This window comes from Podarcis melisellensis (assembly GCF_964234715.1).
Source record: "Podarcis melisellensis genome assembly, chromosome: 7".
Taxonomy (NCBI): Eukaryota; Metazoa; Chordata; class Lepidosauria; order Squamata; family Lacertidae; genus Podarcis; species Podarcis melisellensis.
In genome coordinates, this window is record NC_138539.1 from 63,630,172 (window position 1) to 63,652,908 (window position 22,737).

At 45.2% G+C, this 22,737-nt stretch overlaps 1 protein-coding gene across 2 annotated transcripts in view; it reads right to left on the bottom strand.

Moving 5' to 3' along the window:
* Positions 1-10,225: 10,225 nt before the first annotated feature.
* FARS2 (phenylalanyl-tRNA synthetase 2, mitochondrial) overlaps positions 10,226-22,737 on the bottom strand; it is a 204,330-nt gene continuing 191,818 nt past the window's right edge. For both annotated transcript variants that reach the window (XM_081918266.1, XM_081918264.1), the window contains one exon: positions 10,226-10,516. In XM_081918266.1, coding sequence (XP_081774392.1) covers positions 10,378-10,516 — 139 coding nt within the window. In that variant the 3' untranslated portion in view covers positions 10,226-10,377. The remainder of the gene's footprint in view (positions 10,517-22,737) is intronic.

A 22,737-nucleotide genomic window follows, 5' to 3' on the forward strand; every position in this document is an offset into this window, starting at 1 on the left:
AGGTCCTAGGTTTTTGAGGGGAAATGATCTGTTTTCCTCACCCCACTTATATTTTATTAATTTTTTTAAAAAATCACATACCGTATTTTTTGCTCCATATAAGACTCACTTTTTCCCTCCTAAAAAGTAAGGGGAAATGTGTGTGCGTCTTATGGAGCGAATGCAGGCTGCGCAGTTATCCCAGAAGCCAGAAGAGCAAGAGGGATTGCTGCTTTCACTGCACAGCAATCCCTCTTGCTGTTCTGGCTTCTGAGATTCAGAATACTTTTTTTCTTGTTTTCCTCCTCCCAAAACTAGGTGCGTCTTGTGGTCTGGTGCGTCTTATAGAGCGAAAAATACAGTATACATCCCAATACATTTTTCTCTTTTCTTTTCTTTTCTTTTCTTTTCTTTTCTTTTGTTGGCTTCCCATCCCATATTCAATGGTGTTTTTTAATTTCTCCCCCTTGCTTGCTGCACCCTGTCTTCTCTCTCTAATATCACAACAATAATACAAGAATCTCTTAATTCCTTCTGTTGCTCATAGTTCAAATCCTGCCTGCGAATTCATCATACAGTAATATTTCTTTAAAGAGGCTTCTGTTCTTCCACAAAACAATCGTCGTCAGAGGGGAAATGATCTGTTACAGCTTATTTGGCATTGCCTTAAATCAAAGCAGGAAAAGAAAAGCAGACTTGCTTCGATAATAACAATACACATTATTACTACTACTACTTTAGGTTTCTGTTTACCTTTCATTATAAGAACCCAGCGTGGGTTACAACAATGTAAAAATTCTATATTCGAGTTTAATGTACAATCAGGTGACTAGGGTAGGTCCTAAAATATATGTGTGTCAGGTGTCAAGGGGCAGGGAAAACAGGTACAGTGGTACGTCAGGTTACATACGCTTCAGGTTACAGACTCCGCTAACCCAGAAATAGTACCTCGGGTTAAGAACTTTGCTTCAGGATGAGAACAGAAATCGCGCGGTGGCGGTGCAGTGGCAGCAGGAGGCCCCATTAGCTAAAGTGATGCTTCAGGTTAAGAACAGTTTCAGGTTAAGAACGGACCTCCAGAACAAATTAAGTTCTTAACCCAAGGTACCACTGTATATCTTCAGCACATAACAGAAGCTATGCAACAAGGATGCCAGATACGACACTGTGGAAAAGGCAATTCCATAGGTAAGGGGCCACCACAGAGAAGGCCGTCTCCTAAGCCACCCACTCCAAAATTTCTGTGGTTCCAATCTTCACAGTGACGTATTACCAGGCATCTCTTTCAGCTGGAAGTGTTAAAAATAAACATGAGTATGCAATTCTAGTGGGAATATAGGCTTCTTAAGGTAAGCATGGCAGCAATCAAATTATGGCACAGCTATATTTTAATTTCAGTTTGTGTGACTTTGGGGAGCAAACCTCCCTCCCTCTAGTTTCTTCTTCTATCAATACTTGTTATGTCAAAAGCTTTTGTGCAGCTGGAACGTTTGCAAATTACAGATTAGTCAATATATATATATTATAATCTCAGAAATATTCTCTGCCTTGAAATTATTTTTGTTCCAAAAATACCATCAAATTTCTCACATAATGAGAATGCTGCCCTGTGCTACGGATGTTGTCGTTGGATGACTTGTACGTAGTCTCTTGAAAAGGAATTGTAAGACCCGGGGGACCAGAAGTGCTGACTGCACTAACCTGCTCCCATCAGCCAAAAGTCTTGTCTTCCAAGGCTTCGAGCTCCCCAAAAAGTTATTTGGAGAAAAGGGAATATATTGCCCAGGGGCCAAGAGCCTCGCTGACTGAGTCAAGCTTGACCGGGTGTAAGAGCTGCTATCCCACAGACAGAATTGCAGCTTTATGTAATTTCCCCCCTGCTATAATTGGTCCCTCGGGAAACACATAGCACTTCCTGTTAATTTTACTGAAACCACTGTTTGGAAAGTACTTTCAGAGACATACATGGGAAAGCACTGGAGAATATCAAGTATAGCCATTACTGGCAAAAGCCACCCCATATTTCCACAGTAATTTCAGGATGGGTGTTTTATTTTTCATAAGATAATAATAATAATAATAATAATAATAATAATAATAATAATATAATAATAATTTCATTTGTATCCCACCCTCCCTGGCCGAGGCTGGGCTCAGAGTGGCTAACATCATAAAAACAACACAATATGCATAAAAACAGACATCAATTAATTAAAATACATCTTAAAATTAATTCAGACAAGTTAAAATCTGGGCAGGTGGCCATTATCAGGTTTCATTTGAGAGTGCTTAATACTTGCCAGGACCAACTGTTTCCACTCACTGGTGGAGGAACACGATGGGGTGCCATTGCGGCTCCCCCCCCCCAGGCGCCATGCCCCCACAGACAGCATGCCACGCCCCCAGGGCACGTGCCATGCCCCCGGGACATGAGTCAGCCACACATCCCCGCTCTCCACACACACACACACGGAACTTGAAGCTCTGCCACTGTTTCCACTAAGCATACAAGGACCTGTGAGCTGGTTGGGGGCCTCTGTCAGGTTTGTTTTGTACAAAGGAAGGTAAGTCAAACTGCATCCTGCCCAAAGGCCTGGTGGAACAGCTCTGTCTTGCAGGCCCTGCGGAAAGATGTCTTCATCAGCATCAGCCTCCCAGTCAATCAGGTCATAGGCCCATCTAGTCTAGCATCCTCTTCCTAGTGATTCCCATTTACTGACATTCAGAGTCATACTGTCTCTAACGGTGGAGGTAGAACATAACCACTGTGGCAAGTAGCCACTGATAGACCTACAGTGGTACCCCGCAAGACGAACGCCTCGGAAAACGAAAAACTCGCTAGACGAAGGAGTTTTTCGTTTTCTTAGCCGCTTCGCAAGACGCATTTCCCTATGGGCTTGCTTTGCAAAACGAAGCTTGCCCCGCAAGCTCCGGGGATAGCGGGGAAGCGCAGCGCGTCTTCCCCGCTGTCCCCGGACCTCTTTTGAAGCAAGGGGCGGCGGGGAGAAGATTGCTTCTCCCCGTTGCCAGCCCCGCAATCTCCTTCCCCTCTGTCCCCGGACCCCTTTTGAACCAAGGGGCGGCAATGGGGAGAAGCGATTCTCCCCGCTGCCCCTTCCCTTGCTTTAAAACAGGTCCGGGGACAGAGGGGAAGGAGATTGTGGGGCTGGCAACGGGGAGAAGCAATCTGTCCCCGGATATTGTGGGGCAGGCAACGGGGAGAAGCAATCTTCTCCCCGCTGCCCCTTGCTTTAAAACACGTCCGGGGACAGAGGGGAAGGCGCGCGGCGCTTCCCCTCTGTCCCCGGACGGTCTCCATAGGAACGCATTGATTGATTTTCAATGCATTCCTATGGGAAACTGTGCTTCGCAAGACAAAAAACTCACAAGAAGAAAAAGCTTGCGGAACGAATTAATTTCGTCTTGCCAGGCACCACTGTATCTGTGATTTTTTTTAAGCCATTCAGCTTTTAAAGCCATTATCTTTGAACCTGAGTCTTCCTAGTTCTGGTCTGATCTGAAATTCTAACAACTAAACCACTCCCTTGACTCAGAAAATTTTGCTGCACAGGCATTGATTGCATTATGTGTGCACACAAGAGTCAATTGTCTCCAGTACAACTTTACAGGTCAGGATTGGCTCTGTACAGTCCAAACAAGCAGCAATGTTAGCAAAGTCACTTAAATAACACTTCATTGAGAAAACTGAACAAAGCAGTGTATCATCTGAGGAGAAATAGTTTGTCTTTCTTAGTTCAGGCCTTGTGTACACAGGATGGAGACATTCAACCAAACATATAGAGGAAAGCTCCCTCAGAACTACACAGCCAATCAGAGCTGTGGGTAGATCATGCCACTCCACCAGGTTGCTAAGCAACACCTCCACACACACCCTTGGCTAACTGACTTTAACACTAGCAGAATTAACCCTTAAGTTATGAACCGAATGGTCCCTGCTGTTGCACTTCTAACAAGTAGACACCATGCAATTTGCATTTGGAGTACACAAGGCTTTCTGTTTGTTTCCAAAAGTGTATACATTGGGAATAGGGGACGTATAGCCCCCCAGATGTTGTTGGACTCTCAACTCCCATCATCCTCAGCCAGCCTGGCCAGTGTAGCTCAACATCATCTATAGGTCTGCATGCCACCCCCCAAAATCCCTGCTGCAAACTTTGGAATAATCGTTTGTACCAAAAAACACATTTATGTACATTTATGATACTTGGGTAGGGCACGCACTGGGTACATAAAAATAACTGGCTCCTTTGTCCTGTTGATTAAAAAAAACCTACTCTTTTGGAAAACACTTTAAAGTACAGTGTTCAGGAATTTCTAGCTATAAGGGTTTCTTTTATAAAACTGTCTCTTTTGTTCCCAGAAATGCGTGTGTGTCTGTGTGCACCTTTCCTGCCACTGCCAGTGGGTGTCCCAAAGTATTCTAAAAACAGATGGTCACGAAGACTTTTAAGCTAGGAAGGGAAAGCACCAGAGCTCAGAAAGGAAGTTCTTCAGGCAAAATTGCCCTGTTTTTCAAAAGGGAATGTTCGCAGGAGTCCTGAGCCTCGGACAGCAGGAAACATCATGAAGTACGGTATTTAGTCTCTTTTGGCAAGCCAGGTAATTCTCCCTTCATCAAAGCGACATTGCAAGGCTGAACATTTCTCAGCAGAAAGCAGAGAAATCACCAGCCTGATTTCCTACCTTATATAAAGTGAGGTTCTTCTCACCAGATCATGTCGGAGAATTAGTTCCCTTGTTATTTTCCCCTGCTCAGTCTTTTAAATGATGACTCACATGGCCATGTTGCGCGGGGCAGGGGCTCTGTAGGAGAATGTTAATGTACTGTGAGGTCCTGCAAAACCATCCTCGCCTTTGGTCTTATCACACAACAGGAAAACTACATTCAAGCATCTTTGCACATACTCTATTTGCACCATAATTTCTCCCATATTGTATTGGTGGTGGAATTCAGCCTGAGAGATGTTGGCTTGCCTGAGGATGAGTTCTTGGCTGAGTATTTGAACATGGGATGCTGGTGGCGCTGTGATCTAAACCACTGAGCCTCTTGGGCTTGCTGATCAGAAGGTCAGCGGTTTGAATCCCTGCGACGGAGTGAACTCCCATTGCTCTGTCCCAGCTCCTGCCAACCTAGCAGTTTGAAAGCACACCAGTGCAAATAGATAAATAGGTACTGCAGCGGTGGGAAGGTAAATGGCGTTTCCATGTGCTCTGGTTTCCGTCATGGTGTTCTGTTGCACCAGAAGTGGTTTAGTCATGCTGGCCACATGACCTGGAAAACTGTCTGTGGACAAATGTTGGCTCCCTCGGTCTGAAAACGAGATTAGAGCCGCAACCCCATAGTCGCCTTTGACTGGACTTAACCGTCCAGGGGTCCTTTACCTTACCTTTTACCTATTTGAACAGGGGGCTCCCAAAGTCTCTCACCCAGCAGTATACTACACCAGCTCTTTAACATGCTATCATGTGACTTTGCAAATACGAATTGCTCCATGCTGTTGGTGGTGGCTCTTCCGCCTCGAAGAAATGGCTTTGTGAATGCTTTCACATATATATGGAAAAGGTAAAACCTTTACCAAAGGTGTCATGGGCTTTGAAGACACTCAAACTCAGGACGCAAGGGAGGAACGTGCTAGGAGGAAGGCACGCTTGGCAAATCCACACCGTGATCAGCTTCTGCCCAGAAACCAATGTCCCCACTGAGGAAGGACGTGTGGATCCAGAATTGGCCTCCACAGTCACTTACGGACTCCTTGTTAAAACCGTGTTTATGGAAGACAATCTTACTCGGCCACAAGTGATCGCCAAAGAATAATAATAATATATATGTGTGTGTGTATATATGTGTGTATATATATATATATATATATATATATATATATATATATATATGGAACTGGGGTGGGAATCACTGAAGGCACACAAGCTGTCAGAGTGATCTTGCCAAGTCTGACACCTTGGGTCACTGAAGGCCACCTTCAACGAGATTTTGTGTGCATGAGTCTCTTTGCGCCTGAGATACACACAGACATTATGTGATTTTCACCTTCTGTGCATTTCCGCTCCGTGCTTCCCTGCAGACCTGGGCATCTCATCTTAAAGAGCGGATTAGGAACAGTAATATCAGGACCTACATGGACCTTCTTTGAGAAAGATAAGCCACAATAATGAGGTTTAGGATGAAGAACTCTGATCTACCGGCAGAATAAGAAGGAAAAAGTCTTATGCTATAAGGTGCTTAGCATGATATATCCTGCTCGTGGTACGTCAGGGTAGGGGAGTAAAATTGAATAGGCCTACAAATCTGTGCCAGAACTCTAGAGATGGTTTTGAAACCAATCTCATTAGTCCTGAGATTGTAGGGATTTTTCAAAAAAAACAAACTAGATTCTCCAGAATCAATATCAAAACCCTAACACACACCCTCCCGGAAACTGCATTACCTTTGCTTAGTGTGCCCTGTGAGGCAATGGAGACATTTTCAGGGAAAAAGTTTAAAAGCCTACCTAGGGGATTTTAGCAAGACCATGCTTCTTATCAAGGAAGCCAGGCCAGAATCCTTCGAACTCCTGTTGGAAGGCTTATGGAGAATGAGAGCAAAGGATTAGAGGTGTATGACGGTTATAAATTACGAGGAAGGGCTTTGCTCCCATCTGTCTGTGTCTCAAACAGAAGAAAGGCTGAGAAACTCTTTCTGCAGAAAGGGTGAGTCTATGGGGGAAGCAGTTAGTAAGTCCTGTTATCCGCAAGCAGTGCCAGGGCTGCAGATGCATCTCTTAGCGCAAAATGTCAGAGGGAAGTCGAAAGAGTTCCAAATATAAAAGAAAGGAGTCATTTCCCCCCTCAAGGATTCCACACATTTCTGATTTCTCATGCTTCTCTGCATCCTAAGGAAGGCACATACTCTGTCTGGTGTGGTCACCGCCGTCCAAGTCTCCGAGCTCTTGCGGCCCTGCCTCATTAGATAAGCACGTGTGTTTTCAGAGTAGCAGCGTTCCTTGATGTCGGGCTGCTAATTGTAATTCTGAATTATTCTGCCTTTCTCTGCTGTCCCCTGACAAATGTCCTTGGCATGATGACAAGTAAACACCTTTATTAATAATATATAACCACGATAATTAAGAATGAAATGTTCCAGCCGAGCCAGCTAATTATTTATCATTTATCAAAGCCGCATGATGCAGCTTTAAATCACGTCTAGCTACACTTACGGAGGGAGGCAGAGGTTACTTTTTTCAGTGTGGGCTGCGAGGAACACGTCTCGCCACCCGTTCTCTCTGCGTTTTTCCCCCTTTCAGCAAATTAACAGAGAAACACCAGTGCAGGCCAATGGTCCATTTACTGCACCTCCACATAACAGAGATGACTGGTGGTGGGAAGGGGGAGAGGGCTGAAGCATGACTGTGTTCAAAGCATCTCCACCAATGTGCTGCCCCCCTCTCTAATGTACATAAGAAGAGCCTGCAGGATCAGGCCAGGGGCCCAATCTAGTCCAGTATCCTGTTCTCACAGTGGCTAACCAGGTGCCTGTGGGAAACCCACAAACTGGACCCAAGCACAAGAGCACCCTACCCTTTCATGGCTTCCAGTGAGAGCCAGTGTGGTGTAGTGGTTAAGAGCGGTAGTCTCGTAATCTGGGGAACCGGGTTCGCGTCTCCGCTCCTCCGCATGCAGCTGCTGGGTGACCTTGGGCCTGTCACACTTCTTTGAAGTCTCTCAGCCCCACTCACCTCACAGAGTGTTGTGGGGGAGGAAGGGAAAGGAGAATGTTAGCCGCTTTGAGACTCCTTTAAGGGAGTGAAAGGCAGGATATCAAATCCAAACTCTTCTTCCAACAACTGGTACAGTATTCATAAGCATTACTGATCACAGCCATTATGGCTAGTAGCCATCGAGAGCCTTCCCCTCCATGAATCTGTCCAACCCTCTTCTAAAGCCATCCAAGTTGGTGGTCCATCTCTGCCAGTATTTATTCACATGGTAAATACTTAGCATTTACCATATGGGTCAAGGACTACAGCCGTCATGGAGAGTTAGGTGTTGGGGACCTTCGCAAGTCCATGGTTGCGGACCCTAGAGGACAGATTTCTGGGGGCCGTGTACCAGAAATAGGTGAGGGGGTCAGAGGCAAAATTGGGGGAAAAGAGGGCCTTTGCGGTAGTGGCACCCACCCTGTGGAACGCCCTCCCATCAGATGTCAAGGAGGTAAGTAACTATTAAACAAGACATCTGAAGGCAGCCCTGTATAGTGAAGCTTCTTAATGTGTAATGTCTTATTATGTTTATATATATGTTGGAAGCTGCCCAGAGTGGCTGTGGCAACCCAGTCAGATGGGCAGGGTAATAAAACAACAACAATAGTACTAGTGCTAGTAGTAATAGTACTACTACTACTAATAGTAGTAGTAGTAGCAGCAATAGTAATAGTAGTAGTAATAATAATAAGGCAGCACCTTAACCTTGTATAGCAAGCTTCTTTTCAGCCATGCAAAAGTCAGCAACCCTTCACCCTCACACACCTCTCCAGCCTTCACCTGTTGCAAGCAAGAGGCATTATCACAGTTACATGACACATTCCAGCCACAAGAAAGCATTTGAGGCGTTTGTGGATCAGGGCCAGTGTAGGGTGCAGCCTGTGGAGAGAAGGTGTGGCCCAAGAAGGGGGCATGAAATAATGAAGAGTACTGAAAGCTGGATAACGAGGCCTGGGGAGACACATTTGATCTCTGGCCTGAGGTTCCTTGCCCCCTTATGGGCCAACCCAGTATTTTTTTGCTGTGTGAGGCCAGGACAAGACCGGCCCCTGCCCCTGCCCCGTTTTCAATCTAAAGAAGTTGACTAGGCTGGCAGTTGGAATCTTACTTCAAAACTGGCAACGGCGTTGGTATTCTTCACTGACCTTCTAGTTTAGGGGGGCATAGGCTGCCCAATGTTGCTGTGATCTACCAACGAAGAGAAGTACCCGTGCCTTGGCTTCATATTGCAGGCATAGCTGGCCAAAATGTCTGCCATGGCTCTCTTGCTAAGAGAATCAATTTGGTAATATTCAATACAACAGTGGAGGAGGCAGACAAATGTGTCAGTACCAAGGAGAGATAGAGTCACCAGACAGCGAAGAAAGAACTGAGGTAAAAAAAACCCACAAAAACAAATGCTGTGTCTTTCAGCGGCCGCTAAATGACTCAGTGAGATAAAAGAAGTCTTGATTGTGGTACTCCGTACCTGGCTCTTTTCAGATTAATGTTACTGTACTGGGAATGTTAGTTTACGGTAGAATTCGCTGGAGTCTGAAGTGGTGCAATTGCAAAGCAATTTGTGGCTGAGGTAATTCACAACTGCTTCCCTTCGCAGCAGCTTTACAAAGAAAGCCAGATAAACCAAATTAAGCCGTGGGCTTGTTTTGTATCCCAGCAAACCACTGTGCAGTCCACCTTTTTTTAAAAAAAAATATTGTGCAAGGCTCAGGCCGCAACCTAATTAGTTTGCAGGCAATTTCCTCCATCACCAATTTATCTTATGCATGTTTACTATGAAGTAAAATCCACTGGGTTCAATAGGGCTTACTCTCGGAAGGAGTGCATAGGAATGCAGCCTTAAGAGTTAAAACTGCAAAAAGGGCTCAGCACCATGCCCATTAGGGACGTGGGTGGCGCTGTGGGTTAAACCACAGAGCCTAGAGCTTGCCAATCAGAAGGTCAGTGGTTTGAATCCCTGCAACGGGGTGAGCTCCAGTTGCTCGGTCCCAGCTCCTGCCAACCTAGCAGTTCGAAAGCACGTCAAAGTGCAAGTAGATAAATAGGTAGCCCTCCTGCAGGAAGGTAAATGGAGTTTCCGTGCGCTGCTCTGGTTTGCCAGAAGCGGCTTAGACATGCTGGCCACATGACCCGGAAGCTGTACGCCGGCTACCTCAGCCAATAAAGCGAGATGAGCGCTGAAACCCCAGAGTTGTCTGTGACTGGACCTAATGGTCAAGGGTCCCTTTACCATGCCCATTAAGCATCTTTTTCTCCGTTGCAAAAAATGGAGGGAGAACCTTCATTTTGTTGGCAGTCTAGCTTGTAATGTACAGTTCACAAGCGACCTATAGTTGTCTGTAAATGGCCTGAGGTTCTATCGCAAGTGCATGGAACATCCTGTCAATGCAGAAATAGCACACACGTTCTGGAGTTTAATAACACACGACCACAAGAACTGATTAACAATGTACAAATTACCCAACAAGCGATTCACTGATATTTTCAGGAACTGTTACGTTGTTCACCTTTTATTACCTGAAAATACCACCATTGCCAAAAGCTTCCACATGATAGAAACTTCTTTCAAACAGAAGGGGGTGTGGTAAGGGCAGCGATAAAAGAAAACTGAAGTATTCAAAGCTCAAAATCTTCCTTCTACTCCTAATTTCTGTACAGCTGATTCCTCTATGGATTTATGGATGCAGCTTACTTCCTTCTGAGTCAAGGTCTTTTCCAAGTGGCGGTAAGTGATCTCGTAACAATGGCTGGTCCTTTTTGTCCTAGGAAACAAAAACCAGATGTTGGAGAGTTATACGTCAAATAAAAAAAAATATAGAGAAAGAGCACGCCCTCGCAGTTACTTCCTGCTTTTTCTTGTCTTGTTGTTAATTACATATGCCAATACAAGGGATGGAGCATAATGCACAATTCACTTACAAGGAAGAGAAACCAGCAAAATTTGTTTTGTAGCCCCACTTGTATCTCAAAGGTACAACCATCATGCTTCTCAACTTTTAGCATTCTTTCCCATCTTGAAACCTTGTACCAGTGGTTATGTGCCCCTCTGCTGAGGTGCCAGAGGGAAGTCAATTTTAAAATCATGGGGGGGGGGGGATTTCGACTGCGCCTTGGGATCTTCTGCCTGCTGTGAAATATCTAAAAAGAAGAAGGGGGGTCAGGAAGAGGAGGAGGTGAAGAAAACCCTAGCAGCCAAAGAGGCATATGTAAAATTCCCACTGATGATTAAATCAATGATTTAACTCAAGCAAGTGAACCAATCCACATTCCCCAGGGCACAAGGGGACACACACATTCCCCAGGGCACAAAAACACACATTCAAAGGAGACAGGGTTCGTACAAGGAGAGTGAGTATTATTTTACTCTGTAAAACACCATGTACATTGATGGTGGCAGGTAAATCAAAAATAACCCTTCATGCATGTGATGAAGTGGTCTCTGGTCCACAAAGCTTATGCCACGATAAATCTGTTAGACTTTATGGTGCCACAAGGCTCTCTCCTGCATTTGATGTATGAGTCTTATTCTCAGTGTGTGTGTGTGTGCGCGCGCACACGCGTGCGTACACACACACACACACACCCCTAATGGGAGGGGGGACTGGGGAAGGTAAACAGTTGGGCCAAAATGTCATTGAACGTAAGCTTAGGCCACGATAAATCTGTTTGTCTTAACTGTGCTACAAGGCTCTTTTTTCTGTTTGTTGTAACACAGCTGTCCTGCCTGAATCCTAAAATAAATGTCCAATCACACAAGTCGATTGACTTTTTAAAAAATCAACAAGCACGCGCTTGGTAATGTATTTAGACTGGTACCACACAGTCGTATTACACAGTGTGCTTCTGTATTAAATTTCTGTATGGGTTTCTTGGGGTGGGAGGGATATTTATTACCCACCCTGGGACCTTAGGGCGAAGGGCAGGTATCAATCAAACAAACAAACAAACACTACTGCCACATGCAGAACGTCCTTAAAGAGGACAAAAACAGGCAGCTTTTTTTAAAAAAGGAAAGAGCTATGTGCCACTTAGGTGGTTAAAGGCTGCACCAATTGGTGGATCCTTTACCTGGAAACGTTGAAAGCCACTACTGCAGAGAACGCAGTTTGAAACACTGTCAAGAGCCGAAATACCCAGCCAGAAAAACTCTTGAGCCTGCAGTTCTGCTAGGTCAACAAATGCTAAGGATTAACACTGAGTAAGGAGGACATTATTTACCCAAACTGCACCTTCTGACAACTCCATCCGGTCTGCAATCACACAGCCTCTTTCTCCTTTCATTAAGCTTTAATTGATCTTAGCGTCACAACATACTCAGCCACAGCCTGAGGCTTTCGGGTAATGAAACACAGTAAATACACTGGAGCGCCACACAAGGGACAATGGGGAGAAACATAGCGCAGATATATTGATGGATTCTCGTGCCAAAAGGAGCATAAATAAAAACACCTCCCAGCAAATAAAATGGCTGAAACAAAAGACATTATTTTGTGTAATAGTGGCAGGAATGATGGCATGATCAGCATTCCATATATGTTGACAGCAATGTCTACAGCTGAAGTTCAAACGGACATAGGAGGCTGAAAGCTAAACCAGATTAAAAACATGCTTGTCTCTTTCATATGTGTGCATTTTAAAATAACAGTTGTGTGTGTGGAGGGAGTGTGATCTGGATCAGGACCATGACCTGGGCAAATGGGGTTTCATTCGTCCCCCTACCCGCACAGCTTTCCTGCTGAAAAATCTCCCTCCAGAAGGCTGTCATTTACAAGGGGTATTGTGGAAGGATGTGACAAGAGTGAAAGGGTGACTATCCTCATGCGCTCATGAGGTCACAGTTTCCCCTACTGCAGGTATTCCGACTTGAAGTTGACTATGATCCACGATGCAACATAAAAACTGGCACCCAGGGATGGGTACAGGGTGGGCGGGCACTGGCTGCTTCCCCCAATATGGCAGGGGTGGATGCAGGGAGGGTGGGCACACACCGACGGGGTAGGGGTGGGCACGCGCAGCGTCAAAACAGCCCCAACGTCTCCAGCAGAGGGCGGGTGGTGATTGACCAAAATTCATCGCAGGATCTACCCGTCAATCGCCATTGACGTGTTGGACATGTCTGCCCTATTGCAATGGGTTGGTGGAATCAGAAAATGGGTCTTCTCAGCAGTGGCCCCAAAGTTCTGGAATTCTATTCTGAGTGAGATCCGGCAAGCACTATCCCTCAGCATTTTCAAATGGTCCTTACAGACCCATCTTTTTACAATAGCCCTTAGGGGCTAAATTACTAGCTAGGCTTTAGATGCTGATATGGTCATTACTGCTTTGACAAATCATTGCTGCCATATTATTGTAATATTGGTTTGAATGAAGTTTATGTCTACGCATTTTCAATGGCTTTTAACCTTCTATTTTACACATATTAGTACATACACAGTTTGTAAATACGCACTTTGGGAGGCATCCCTGCTCTTCCCCTAAAAGTGGTATATAAGTTAAATAAACAAAAGAAAGAAAGAAATCTCAATTCTGTTTCCTATCCCCACCCCTGCTATTTGAAAAGAAGGGGAGAAAACCAGAGAGACAAAGAGTGTCTTTAACATTAAATCCAGTTTGGCCTTTATGCAGGTCATTAGTCTTTCCATTTACCTCAGGTATTACCTATTTATTTATTTATTGTCAGTTCATTTACCTCAGTATTACCTCATTTGTTTGTTTGTTTATAGCCAACCTTTTACTCTAAGGGGCTCAAGATGGCGCACATTCCCCCCCCCTTCCTCATTTAATCCCCAGAACAACCCTGTGGGGCAGGCTAGGCTTAGAGACGGTGACTGACTGACTGACTGGTCCAAGGTCACTTGGGGAGCTTCATGGCTGAGTGGGGATTTGAACTCTGGTCTCCTTGGTCACAAGTCGACGATCTAACCATTTATACCACATCGACACTCATGGACCACGCTGCTCATACGCTGAAGACTGCTACACCCTTTACTCAGTTAGTTCTGCAACAATTATAGGGCTCTCCGTCCATGTGAGAGAGGCTAGAGGAAAATATTGCAAAGTGATTAGAGCTGACAAACAATGGCTATTTCCTCTCTGCGTTATGCTCTCGAAACCGCCACAGAGTGCAGATGATTACTCTAAACCATGCTATAAATTTCGAAGCTGACCATTATTGCTCTTGGCTCCAAGCCAGCTAATGGTAAGATGGCTGAAGCTTGCATGGCATCACACTGTCAATGGGAATATGATTTAAACCCACATCCCACCAATATATGTGCTTGAACCAGAGTAGACTTAAGACCTACTCCTCTTGCTTTTTTTTACTGGGCAAAAGTATGGGGCTAGTACTACATACAGCACCCAAATGGCATGGGATAAAGTTTCTGCCTCAAGCCAGAGAGGCTAATGCTTTGAGTCAGATCTCCAAAAACAGGCACAGGAAAAAGCAGAGAGCAACCAAGAAGGGGAAGAATTATGTAGCAATGGAGTGGGAAGGTACAGGGCAGCAAGGGAACTGTTGCTTCAGCAACAGGGCACCAGCAAGTGAAGCTTGAGATGGTAGACACACAGCCCAGCACTATTGGAAGTTTGGACTGCAAGAGATTTAAACTGAGGTTTTCATCCTTTTGCAAGCTCTTGACGTTTTTGAAAGACCACACCCCCAATGTTGTTGGGCTGGGTGTCCACTGGTGTTAAGTCTAGCACACCTTTGGACTGAGAGTGGGAGCTTGAAATATTACTCTGCTTCAAAGGCTTATGAAAAACAGTGGAAACAGTGGATGTGCCAATGGACTCTGCAGCCCGTGTTGCTTTTAGCCCTGGGGCGCTCATATGCTCCTCCTGATGCCTGATGTGAAATTCTCCTTCTCATATGCTGGAACCGCGAAGTTAGCTAGTGGCTGGATTGTGTTGCTTTTAGTAGGAATGCTCGCAAGTGGTCCAACGGACTGCCTGTCAAGCACGCAGTCATGACAAGGTAACTTCCAACTTGACCTCTAATGCTTTGACTCCGCTAGGCAGCCACACACAGGGCTTAAAGTCTCCTGGACTTAAAATGAGGCTAGAACAGCTGACATCCTTCACACCGATGGATGGTAACCTCAGTGCTCCTTCCAAGAGTAGACAGGTGAGGAGGAAACAGGCCTAGCAAGGGGACAGTGGCTGAAATAAAGAGTTTGTGGGAGATGTACAGAGAAAACTCTGCTTTGACATGTTGTGAGGACTGTTGAGTGAGATTAAGGTGGCTGATGGGATAGCCAAGTCCAACAATCCTTGGCTTGAATGCTACAGACTTTGATATATTAAGCAAGTGATGCACAATGCACAAGAACCGAACATAAAGCAAGCTAGTGTAAGTTAAGATACCATGGGCGCCAACTCTCTGGGGCCCTGGGTGCCCGAGCACCCACAAAATTCCCCATGGAGGAGCCGGGCACCCACAAATTTCAGTACCAAGGTCATGCATATTGCATGGCACCCACAGGCCCGGGCAGCCACGGTCCCAAGGCCAAGCTGGCACTCCTGTAAACTGCTGAAAAGTTACACCCCATTCAAACCCTGTTAGGCAGTGGGGGCTGTTGGTCTGTCTAAGCCTTGCAGATGGGGAGAAAGCCTTTAAAATAGTGTTCTATGCCTGGTTGCTAAATCATGAGATTGCGCTGAAGGGGTTTAGGATCCAGTATGGTCATCACCAACTTCTGGCAGGACCTTAAAAAGGGTATTTTAAAAACTAAGTATAGAAGAGTAAGATATATAGACCTCACTGAAAAGCTTACACACAAGTTACAACAGGCAAGAGGAATAAAACATAAGGACTCTTTTGCTAGAGACTAGTGAAGCTTGATTCCACATCTGAAAGTGGAAACCAGTCCCTAGGGATGATACTAGCATACGGACTTCATGATAACCGGTTTTCATATATATTCCTATTTATAGAAAGGTTGACCATTATTGTGTGGGAATTGCTATTGCAAGGGTGAAGATATCTCCAGAGTGGGGTGCTGTGATGTTATTGTTGTTGATTTTGATTATGTAACACAGCTGTAAAATGAGAATAAAAAATTAGAAGCAGCAGCAACAACAAGGCTGGAGACAGATTTTCAGTCCTGTGAGTTGAAGGTACTGTAGAAAAGAGGAGTAAACTCTTACCACTTTTGCCCTGGCAAACAGTTTTGTAGGTTTGGATCATAATTTCAAAAACTTGCAATGCTTGTTTGATCAGAGGCAACAGGATAGTAGAAAACCATAGTAAGTGGAATATCTCTCTCAAACCACTCCCAATTCTCTTTAAAAAAATTACGGTTTGATTCCAGCCTTAATTGTATTATTACAGCCTTGTGTGCTGGAAGAATAGACAGAAGCAGGTGATTATGCTATGCCAAAAATGTCACTTTGCTAAAATACCATCTGTATGCTCTAGAGGAGAGATGCTTAGCTGCACAGACCATTTCTCAGAAAGTCTGCCACAACAATGCAGCCATCTGCTGGCCTCGGCCACTGAGTCTTTTTGTCTGAAACATTTCCAAGAAAACAGGAACCCAAAGATTTGGGGATCTTCAGCCAACACAGAATGAAGAAGGTATCCATGACACTGAGACGAAAACACACCATCCATATGCACACATATAAGAATTTCTGAAACTACGCCAGAAATGAACTCAACTCCTTATCAAGTTAACCAAATTATAATTTAGCTGAAGGAAGTCCCAAAGAAAGATGTATTGGAAACCACCCCAGGGATTTTGAGTTCTGACTGTTAATGGTGTTTGGACCTATGCTAGTAAGGTTTGCCCCACATAAAATCCATTAACCAGCAGACCAGTTTATTCCTGTAAATAGCAGGAGCACCGCCTTGCCCCCACAACTGAGGAATCAGAAATCAGAAATCAGAATGCTGTCTGCACATGCCCCATGGCATGCATGTTTGACGTTGCAGCGTGTGCGGACGTGTTGTGTAGGCGCCCTGCAGTTGGGACACTGCAGAACTTTGGGGACCCCCGGCCTCTTCACTGAACATTTTGTTTGGGGGCACGGCCCCACATAGATGTCACCCCTGGTAAATAGAGTGAATGTCAGCATGGGGGGGGGGATCCATAGCTTCCAATACAGAATGGTGACCTTGAGTTTCACAGACTTAAGAAAGGAGAAGGTTTGAAAGAACTGGAATTTTTTTTTAATCCAACAGAGCAGTCTTGCCATGCTTCCTTCAGGAGGGAATTTCATAATGTGTGTGCCACAGCTGAAGAGCACCCATCTATTTTTTAAACCAGGCAGAGTTAGGCAGGTGTCAGGGTCCTATAAATTCACAGATGTGAACAGTCCTTGTTATTTTCAATAAGGTCTTTGGCTCCCTTGATTACAAAGGCACATTTTTTAAAGTCTGGGGAACTACCTGAAATCACCCAAGAACCCTACAAAATTAAAGCATTCTTTATAATTCACTGGACACCAACAACCTTCTATAAGTAGTTTCTTTTCATTTACATCCTTACAAAATGACAGGGCTGGATTTTGTATGGGGGAATAGAGCATTTTTTTTAAAAAAAAGAGAAGTGTGGTACCTTTTTCAGTCCTTATTATTAATAGATCAAACCAGAAAGTTATTAATAATCAGGAGGAACTTTCCCCCCAATTACATGTTAATACTAAGGGCTACAAAAAGCATTACTAAAAATAAGATTACTGTCAGATTAAAAATGTATTCAAATAATAAACTAAAAAGAGAATTTATAAAAGAATTTAAAACAAATTGGAAGGAAGCAAGGCCAAATCAGAGTGGCAGGAGGTGTCTAGACATTTCCCTTTAATGTTTAAATCCATTCACTAGGTTAATATCCAGGGAGTTCACCTTAAAACTGTTCAGTGTGAGAAAACTGGCCAAATATTGGCCCATGCAAACAATGCAAATATCTTTTCCTCTCATGATCAAACACTGTAACCATGGTTGCAACAAAAATAGACAATGAGATGCAGTGCTTTTAACAAAACTGAGATAAATAAGGAAACACTTAAGGCGAAATTAGAGGAGAAGAACTCAATATTTGAATCCCAATCTACTACTACTACTACTAAATTACTTATGCTCATCAGACTGGGTCACTCCAGCCACTCTGGGTGGTTTCAAACATAATAAAAACACAGCAAAACATCAAACATTAAAAACTTCCTGATACAGGGCTACCTTCAGATGCCTTTGGAAAGTTCTGTAGTTGATTATCTGTTTGGCATCTGATGGGAGGGCACCACTACCCAGAAGGCCCCCTGCCTGGTTCCCTGTAACTTCACTTCTTTTGGGTCCAGCAACTCAGTGGTATCAGTGCAGCGCTTTCAGGACTGGAGACGTGTGGGACCATCAAGTTTCCCCACTCATTAACCTACAAGCCATGGTAGGTGTCATTTGGACAGGCACAGTTCAAATTACACCACTGTTTTGGAAGTATCTTTTTTTCCATTTTTAACGTAGCAGGATAAATCAAGGATTGTTTTGAATTACTCTCTTTCTGCTAGAAAACAAAATGGGTTATCTGTCAAGAAGACAAACAGCAGACATTAACCATCCCTCGAAAACATCTTAGTGTAACTTCCAATATGCATTTCAAGAATTGCCATTTTCTTCTGAAAGAAGGGGAATCCCATTTTTAGTTCCACGTATGCCAGACATAAAAAGCACCATTTCCTATGTTTGTATTTCAATAACTTTAGGAGGGGGAAACAACTGTGTGATTTGTCGTGAGAACATTTTTGACTGATGACTAACGCACAGACTTTAGAATCATAGGTGCTATTTGGAAAGCTTGTTCTTCGTCGTCTCTGAGAACCACAGTGTTCATTCCTTCTGCAGATGCCTGTAGCACCATTTTTCTGACACGTAGCTTAGAAAGGCCTTTAATGGCAGAAGGTGTATACTGTATTCAAAATGGGGGGAGAATCAATCTTCCTACTCGTCCCACCCTCCAAAAAGAAAAAGCCAAGCTTAATTGATCTTCTGTAATTTATGACAGAGGAGAAAATTTCCTGTGGGGTAAACAAAGGCAAATGACTGTTGTGTTAATGCAGACTAATAATATGAAATCCGGTAGGTCCCTGCCATCCACATCATAGCTTTTCAAGGCACCGTATTTTTCGCACCATAGGACGCACTTTTTCCCCTCCAAAAATGAAGGGGAAATGTGTGTGCGTCCTATGGTGTGAATGCAGGCTTTCGCTGAAGCCTGGAGAGCAAGAGGGGTCGGTGCGCACCGACCCCTCTCACTCTCCAGGCTTCAGGAGAGCCCCACCGCCAGCCCCACAAGCTCGGGGGACAGCGGGGAGGCGGAACGCCGCCATCCCGCTGTCCCCCAACTTGGTTAGAAGGCTGGCGGGGGGAGAAGCCTGCTCCTCCCCGTCGCCAGCCCCGCAAACTCGGGAGACAGCGGGAGAGGCGCAGCGCACCCTTCCCGCTGTCCCCCGACTTGGCTAGAAGGCTGGCGGGGGGGGGGAGAAGCCTGCTCCTCCCTGTCGCCAGCCCCGCAAACTCGGGAGACGGCGGGAGAGATGCAGCGCGCCCTTCCCGCTGTCCCCCGACTTGGCTAGAAGGCTGGTGGGGGGGAGAAGCCTGCTCCTCCCCGTCGCCAGCCCCGCAAACTCGGGAGGGAGACAGCGGGAGAGGCGCAGCGCGCCCTTCCCGCTGTCCCCCGACTTGGCTAGAAGGCTGGCGGGGGGAGAAGCCTGCTCCTCCCTGTCGCCAGCCCCGCAAACTCGGGGGATAGCGCTGGGCTCCCGCTGCTTGCGGAGAGTTGCCTGCATGCTGAAGCCTGCGCGCGCTGAGCTCACCGCGTCCAGGCTTCGCGGACCTCTCAGCAAGCAGCGGGAGCGCTCCCACGGCTTGCGGGGACTTGCCTGTTTGGGGGCTGGGGTCGGGGGAAGCTCGAGCTTCCCCCGTCCCAGCCCCGCGCCTGGGGGGGGGGAAAATAATTTTTTCCCCTTTATTTCCCCCCCAAAAAACTGGGTGCGCCCTATGGTCCGGTGCGCCCTATGGTGCGAAAAATACGGTATGTATACTGATTGATTATGTAGCATTCTTTCCTTCTTAATCACTATTGATTCAAATAATTCTCCACTGTGGCTACATGCAGGAATTGGCACACATTTCTAGTAATGTCTCTGGTGTGCCGTGTTGTTTGCTGCTTGTGAAGGTTGCTTGGTCTAGGAGGCTTACCTAGGTACTTATTAAAGTGGTGTTGCTAGGGTCTTAAAATGCTTGAGGAACAAGCCAATGACACAAGCTTGAGTGACTGAGCTTGGCAGCATGTCCTGCAAGCAAAGGGGTTTTAAAAAATGGATTTAAAAAGTGGGAGAAAAGGGTCAAGACATATAGGACCCATGACAAAAGTCCCAGAGCTCAGCCCCCTTGAGCCCCCCCCCCATTACACCATCCTCGCCTCATTTTCATGATGCATTTTGAAGATATAACTCATCAGTTGCCTTGGTCAGACCACACCTGGAATACCGTGTCCAATTCTGGGCACCACAATTTTGGAACTACATTGACAAGCTGGAATTATGTACAGAGGAGGGCAACTAAGGCGATCAAGGGTCTGGAAACCAAACCTCGTGACTTGAATAGACTCATGCCGCGTGTGCAATTGAAAACAACATTCTCCATTACAAGTACACAACTGCAACCAACACCACCTACATAGGATGATAGATCTGGAAAGGATCATTTTGGCAGCTTAATGTGCACAGAGATTGGGTGGTAACATGATTATTAGTTACCCAACAACTATTTATTTTTTTTTAAAAAAACCACATTGTACTTTGTAAAGGCTGAATGAGAACTTTGGAAGAGATCAGCTAGTTTGCAATGTAAAGGTTGCGATTTGCTACTAGGTATATGTGTGTTTCCTTTGGAAGTTACAATGGAATTTGACCTTTTAAGTTTCTCCCATTTGCAAGGAGCATTGCCTGGGCACATTAGTGCAAACTGTTATCTTTTTGGGAAAAGGCTTAAATTAGCAATTTCTTCTTGTCCATAGCGACGAGGAAATGAAGGTTTAATTATCCAATAAGAACTTGCAAGCAGTATTTGAATTCAAGGTATTCACTGAAGGTATTAGAGAATTTTTTAAAAAGTCTAATATCAAAGGAATTTTTTTTAATCCATTAGTTAGGTGATACTCTGACAGAATATAGTTATTTGATAAGTGGAGTGTTTTGAACTCTTGTTAACTTGGTATGAGAGAGTGCTAACAACTTGGTCTATACATGGCTCAACATGTGAGGCAGACCTCCCTAAAGAGATGTGTTGTGGATGCTTTTTGGGGAAGGTAATTGCTCCTCCTTGCTACATTATAGGCCAGATTCTGTTAATTTCTTGGCTGGACATGGTATGAGTCTGCGCAACTTAGACCCATGGTTAGATGGATTTATGCAGGGGAGATCTATTACTGGCTAATAATGATGATCTTTTCCTGGGACCTCTGGATTCTGTCATGACCCCAGACTCTATCAGCAATCTGATGCTGCGAAGTCACTAGCTAGGGACTCAGGCTCTGAGCCTATGCTGGTGACCAGGGAGCCACTAAATCAGATGCTGGTGGGCAAGAACACCCTAAACCAGATCCCATAGAACCAAGACCCTCATGGACACCTTCCTCTGGCCCTGAGGAACTAATCTACCTTGCCTGTCCAATGGCACAGGAAGCACACAGGCCAAAGGCCAGGGATTATCAAAGAAATACCTGTCTTCAGCCCTTTAAGGGCTGCAGTTCACACAAGGGGACTGGTGCCTATGGGAAGACACGGTGTAGAGACTTTTCATGCTGTTAATGAATACATGGATTCACAACTGCAGTGGTGCAGCTTCATGCTGAATTATTGGAGGCAGTTTTATCACAGGTGCAATCAATATGCAGGAGCAGGAGGAGATCCAATACCGTATTGGCCCAAATATAAGCCACACCCACAAATAAGCCACACCTTTAGAACTGAAGGGGTGGGGTAGAAAAAAAGACAATACCCAGTCTACTTCCTGGGGGGGGGGGGCGAGCCACGCTGCTTTGCTGGCAGCCTTTCCCCCCTTCCCTCCTCTTTCTGGCGGCTCAGGGCAGGCTAGGCACCATTACCCCACACTCCTGGGCTGCTTCCTGGGGGGGAGGGGGAGCCATAAAGCCACAAATATAAGCCGCACTTAAACTTTTCATGGTTGGAATTTGGGGGGGGGGAAGTGTGGCTTATATTCAGGCCAATACGGTATTTAAAGTAGCTGATTCAATAATCAGAATAACTGATTGACTAAGGTTGATAGTTATGGACAGAAGGTCTCAATATTTGGCTTCATGAGAAGGCATAGAAGTGCCGTTTGCTACTGTAGAAGCAATGTGTGAATACATACATGCATGCATGCACGATACATGCATAAATACATCTATTTATGTATACACATTATGTGTAAGCCGGTTGAGGGAAGATCTTTAGGTATCTGTAAAATTAGAAAATGTATCCATTTGTTCAGCAGTTGCTTTTTCTATTTTTGTTGGTGGTCCCCCCCCCCTTCATGGTGCAGCTCTTGTTGCCAGAAAATAGTGCTGTGCTTAGCTACACAGCCTCCTCATCTGGCAAAGCAACGGCAGGTAAATCTCCAGAGCAACCCATCAGAACAGATGCCAGCAACCTTCAGGGGACTGCCTTCTCCCAAAAAGAATGTCGGGGATTTTCCTGCCTCCCTGCGCTCTCACAAGCAAATGTTTCTGGAGAAACACCTGACAAGCAAATCCCTCTTCTCCATTCCACGAAATGAAAATATTCTGCTTCACTGATCCTGGATTAGCAAATTCCTCTTTTAACCATGAGATCAGCCTTGTATTGCCTGCTGCTAAAATAAAAACAAGAATGTCCCCCCCCCAATCCTGCACCTCAGTAATCTTTCCACTCAGCCTGGCATTCTTGACAAGCCCTGCAATGAATTTCGCGAAATAAACCAGAGATGCCTATAGCAGCTCCA